The 6,288-nt window shown below is 31.2% G+C and overlaps 1 protein-coding gene across 1 annotated transcript; it reads right to left on the minus strand.

Annotated features, from left to right (window-relative positions):
- Window positions 1-5,438: 5,438 nt before the first annotated feature.
- Window positions 5,439-5,627, minus strand: BO82DRAFT_298759 (uncharacterized protein; the record flags this gene model as incomplete). The annotated part of the gene is made up of 1 exon (XM_025632001.1): window positions 5,439-5,627. The coding sequence occupies one exon, from the start codon at window positions 5,625-5,627 to the stop codon at window positions 5,439-5,441; it is 189 nt and encodes a 62-aa protein (XP_025485612.1).
- Window positions 5,628-6,288: the final 661 nt, after the last annotated feature.

Consider the following 6,288-nt stretch of genomic DNA (forward strand, 5'->3'; position numbering starts at 1 on the left):
CCGCCGCACCCAGTCTACAAACACAGAAAAACTCAGACTCTAATAATAATATTCTTAAGTCATTTTATTAGCTAAAGGCTTTTAAACCACAACATTCATCAGCTTCCAAGTCTATAGCCCACTTACTGTTATCCGCGTTATTAAAAGTCTTAAGTCTTAACTATACTAAGTATTTCTACCTATTGCAGAATATCTTTAATAATAATATACTTATATACTCATCTGTATAGATCAGCAGACATCCTACGTAAACCTCACAACAGTCATACCTAGATATATATAACTCTGTCCAAGCTGGCCAAACTAATTGTAAGTATTAACCACTTTATATCACTCCTTTAGTTTTATCACAATCCACAGGTAAGATGAACTGCCTGCGGTTAATATCCCAGTACCTTATTTAATATCATCATCAACCTACTTAACTTTTCACACCGGCAAAAGGCAGAAGCCTAGATCTACAGCCGCCGGCATACCGGTTTCCTAATTATTATTAAAACATATCCTACTAAGAATGCCCGCCTGAGAAACATTTAACCCAGTACAGTTTATATTAATTACTGTCTGTAGGGGATTACCCTGCGATAATACCATATTACAAAAGCAGAAGATGTATAGAAAATCTGTAAATATTATCCCCAGCATACTACTTACCAGATAATACTTTGAAAGGGTCATCACAATAATATCTAGCTATAATAATAAGCTGTTAAAAGAATAAAAACCGTTAAAGAGAGTGCCCAGTAGCAGGAAAATAACCATCTACTTATACTTAGTATAATATTTAGAACCACTCAACTCCAATCCATACAGCCGATGACGAAGTGTAACTAATACTTATACTAAGCATAGCTTGAGTTGTTTATAGTTGAGGGACTAGGCTTCTTACTAATATATTTATATAATTCTGTAGTAGTACGGCTTGTGACCAACCCAATCATAATAGTAGCAGTAGAAGGATGCTAGCCGTCTTTCTTTCCAAAACATCTAAAAAGAACGGCCTACAGCCTGCATCTTGTCTTAAAGGTGCAACCCTTGCAATGATATTAAGTTTGTAAAATAATTCTATCCAATTAATTACAGCTCTATACTACTTATAGGACGGCGGGCCGAAAACCAGGAAATATAAATATATAAAACAAATAATAAATAAGATAACTTCGTCTAAATCAACAGACCTGCCAGGAAATCATATATTTTGTAAAATAGCAGACTTTAAAATAGTTAGCAGCTTCTCTGATTATTGCAGCACTGCATACTACTAGATCTGAGGAGAAATACAGGCGATCTTGAATTCGGCTTAGCTAACAACTATATTACAATTAATAGGGTTTTGAATTTTTAGGAAAGTAATAGTTTATATTTTAAGTTATATATAAAACAGTACAGATAGTGGATTTTTATATATTATCTGAAGTAAGGGATCAGTGTATGAAACATCATCATCATCACTATATTATGATTTTGGAATAGGAAAGAATATTTATATAAGGATTTTGGTTTATTATAATTATGTCTTTTTATCTTCGTCAAGCGCTATGATTAAGTACTTTAAAGTGCGAATTGTATTCTTCAATCTCTTCTTATTAGAGGTAAGGTAGTTTTAAAAGTGCTTGATCCTTTTTTACTGGCTTTATAGTACTTTCTGTAACTTTAAATTATATTTCTTCAGATTAGCTTGCCTTTTCTAAGATAGATGTAGGTCTTGCTTGAGTTTTTCTAATTATAGTATACTACTTTTAAAAATAAAGATAGACTTATAATCTGCCTCTACAGCCCAGATTTCACCTCTTTTAAGTATGTTCTGTAATTAAATATAGGTATTCGTTAAAAGCTCGCTGAGTGGTTTTACAAAAAGATAGTGTTTAGCATCTTTATAACCCTATAAATAGCTATCTCTCAGCAAAGGTTGCAATCTTACTTTAGATGGCAAAATATTTATAGACAATTTCTTGTCTATTATATTTTAGTTATATTCAAACTAAATTCTATGCTACTTATAAATATGTTTTAAGAGTGCTTCGCGATATTTAGTATATTTAAAAGCCTGTTTACAGTTCGCGGAGTTGGATATTATATAGTATGTTCCAGCATTAGAAAGTATGTTTGGGCTTTTATATAAGAGTGTGAATTACAATTTAATTTAAGCAATAAAGAGTACTAATAATTACTGTTTATACCAGGGGGTTGCATGCTCCAATTGATTGCAGACAAGATATATAGTATGTAACCTATTAAGGGCACTATATATTCTGACTGTACAAGATCCGGAAATCCTCTGTATTAAAGTAGAGAGACTTAAACAGAGGCTGATATATTGTAATAAAATAGGTAGTTTAAAATAAACTCTCAACTACCGGCCTCTAATGGGACCCAGAATCCCTTTAATACTATATACACCCTTTTTATCTATAATCTTTTATCTAATTGGCCCAACTGCTTCGACTAAATTAACCCCCCAACATCAGAAAACGAAATCTTTTTTCTATAATTTAAGTGCCTGGTCGACTATCCCAGCTAGAATTATTCTTTTATAAGTACTAACTGGTTTTGTTTCTTATCAGCTTATTTAGAATAATATCTACAACTAATTATATTTTAGTATACACTATGTAATATAGTAATAAACTGCTGTAAGAGATCTACAAAGATAATTATCTGTAGCAGATATTTTAGTATAATTTTAGTAAGTTTTTAAAAATCTAAATGTAAACTATAATTAGAAACTTAGTTTGTACCACTATTTTTTCATCTATAGACTATCTAACTCTAAATATATACAGTATATTTAATATATCTGGGTACCTGTATTAGTACTTTTAAACAATTATTAAGGATTACCTTTAAACCGCTATAAATATTAATACTTTTACTGATCTTGGTCATTTGCTATAATAGAATCTAAAATTTATTATCAGAAGAACCTGAGGTCTAATAAAATCACCTACTAAAAGAAACAGAGATATTGTACACCTCCACATCATACAACAACAGAAAGCAAGTATTTGTTAAGAATTTAGAAATTAGATTGTATATATACAGACAATCAGAATTATTACTATATAAATACTATACAAATAAGCGAATTATTAAGATTAAGTATACCAGCAGGTTTAGTTACCAAGCCGGCTATCTAAGGGTTATAATATCATACTTAGCTAATAACAAAGTTGATTTTAAGTACTGTGCGTGCTTAGAGCTGTAGTAAGATTCTTTTAAGCTCTTATTACTATTATAAACTATATTACTAAAATTACAGCTGTTAGATATTTTTTATAAGTTACAAAAACCATTGCTGGTACTAGAAAAGTCAAGACCCTAATAAAGCTAAATATATATAAAATAAAGCTGAAATCAGCTATCTAATAATCAGAATTTCCGAGGTGAATCTAACTATAATATTCCTAGTGTATACAGAAAAGCAAACAAGTAATAATCAAGCCCCATCCTCCTTATTTTATAAACTATTTAATATCCCTAACATAACCAGAGGCTAGTTTAGCAAGCTTAAGAAAAAGTAATAAAAATAAATCTAGGGAATAAGCATTATATGTTTTATATATATTAATAATAGTACTAATAGTAATTTTATTTCTCTTTTTTATTTATACTATTCTACTATAGTAGGCCTTTTTTATTATTTTAGTTAACAAAGCTAGGATATGATTGCTGCTGGTATGTAATGTATTGCAATACCCGCCAGCAACCTTATAATAAGTAATATTTCCCTTATATAAAGCAGACTTAGGATATAGTATTAAGTCCCTTACTTCCAACTAAGGGTGGCTATTACTGCTGGTTGTGGAAAAAGAAGTAGAGATAGTAGCAGTATTTAAAGCAACTGGAACAGTAGTTGCTTGTAGATTCCCTCTAAAGGTAGCAGCACTGGTCAAGTATATTTTATTAGTTGTAAAGCCAACAGAGGTCGCAATCTAGGCCTTAATATTTGTAATACTTTTATAGAGAACAGCAGCAAGAACATTGTTCGCAAGCAGAGCATCAACAAGGAAAACAAGCAAATTGATAATCAATATCTAAGCCATAGAGAAGTGTATAGTTCTAAATGAATAAACTGTCCTTTGTCTTTTCTGTGAAGGCCCAGGTCTTCCTTGCATTGCGGGTTCCTTTACGACCTTCTCATACGATATGTCCGACATTAATAGCCCACACGGGTCAAAGCGCAGAGAATGTAAAGAGGATCTCAAAATTGGCTTGACCAACAAATACAATATAAATATTTTTTGGAGCCACTGCTAAGATATTAGCTCAGATAGACTATTAAGCAGCATAATGTAATTTTAGTAAAAGTTGTATACTAAATAGACTGTATTTTAGACAACCCTATAATTTTAACACAGCCTTGCTTAATAAAATGATAATGCTAGCATCTTAGCAGTAAGATTCGGAAATATTTATAATATATTTATTGGTTAAGCCAAATTCGAGCTCGCCTTCAAATCAGAAAATAATATTAAACGGCCATATAATATGTGTAGTTCATTAGTAGAAGGCTTTGATTTCTAGTAATAATATAGTTCGGACAAGTCTAGGATACTTTCAATACCTCATTACTGGCTTTCACTTAATATCTAATAAGCTTAGAATAAGAGCTATGTATCTTGGAAAGGCTTACTCCCTTCACCAAGTATAAAGAAGTATAAATTTGATAAGGTTCTCTATAAACAGTAACAGAATTAGTAATACTAGTGATCAGAAGAACAAAGCACGCAAAGTTTGCGTATATTTAATACAGAGTAAAGCAACCAAAAATAATAGTCTAGCTTGTGGATATAGCAGTAAGAAAGTGAAAAAAAGTAAAAAAGAGTGCAAATTAATGGTATTCAAATAACCAGGGTCCTATATAAATTAATTACGAGGTGTGATTGATCTTCGAAACTCAATTGCTCTTGCTTTTTAGAACTAGGAAGTGAATCACAAAAAATATTACGGTGTAATTTAGTTAGCTGCGCAATTCCTATTGCTGGAGCTTTGTATCACTTTTCCATCTCTTTATTAAAGACTCTTTAAAGTCAAGCTAGTAGAACATTATTATAGATAATAAACAAAGCCCTAGAGAAAATTGCAAAAAATCCTGTTACAGCAGTAGTTACAGTAGCTGTTAGTAACCATATCTTAGACTGTACTGTATATACATTTATTAAAGTATTAAAGAAGCCAGTTGCCGAATTAATCAAAATAGGCCTGTTGGCAACCGTCAGCAATGTCTTATACTAATCAGAGAGATAGCTGTATAAGAATATCTTACATACAGTCTATATATAATTATACTGATTATGGTAGTATAGCCAATATACTCTAAAAAGGCCTATAAAGCAGCATGCCGAAGCAATACTAAGAAGTAAGATATTTTAAACAGTATAGTATACTGTTTTTCTAATTGCATTGCTATCAGCTGTCGATTTGAATAATGCAGATGTTTATAGTAATATAAAAGTACCTGGAAAAACCAAATACCCAGCTAGAAGAATCCAACAGAATACAGCAGCTAGAATACTATCTAAAAGGGGTATATTCTCCATATCAATTAACATCTGCACATATCTAACAGGGAATTCTAACTTTTTTTTATAGTTTTTCTCTGATTTATACCAGTCTTGAGGAATCATAGATTTTAGAGAAAATTATTTCAGATATGTCTTCCAGCTCATGATTTGACCAAGATTTCGATAACAATTAATATAGTCTTTATATTAAATGAAGAAGAGTTCTGCATTCGCCATTTCAGGGTTCCCTAGGTATTTAAGTACTGTACTAGTTTCAGAGTTTTATATTAATAATTTGTTAATTGCTTATAGCGATAGCCTATAAAATGCTCCCTGAGATGATAGACCACTAATAGAGATCGAAGAAAATGGGAAAAATGCCAGTTCTGCCAGCTGAAATAGAATATATGATACTTACAAGACAGAGATTTATTTCTGCTGAATACAACTACTGTACTGTAAGTAGACTTAACTGCTTCGTAGCTGAAATACTTACATTGTAACTTCCAAGGAAAAAGAAGGACAAATTTGTTGAATCCCAAACATATATACTAGTCTATACTTTAGTTTATTAAGACTTAATTAACTATTCAACATTAAGGCAGTAATATGAATAGCTTAGGTATGGCTTCTTAAGGAATAGAGCCTTTCCTTTCTTGCTTTGAAGAGCTCGGTCTTTGACCAGGGTAATTTATTTTCCAGAAGCCATATTTGTATTTAATAGTTATTTGTAGTCCTGTATTACTTAGTTTTAATTATTGTTGCACCAAGATATTAAGCTTTA

The sequence above is a fragment of the Aspergillus uvarum genome (assembly GCF_003184745.1).
Source record: "Aspergillus uvarum CBS 121591 unplaced genomic scaffold BO82scaffold_127, whole genome shotgun sequence".
NCBI classification, from domain to species: domain Eukaryota; kingdom Fungi; phylum Ascomycota; class Eurotiomycetes; order Eurotiales; family Aspergillaceae; genus Aspergillus; species Aspergillus uvarum.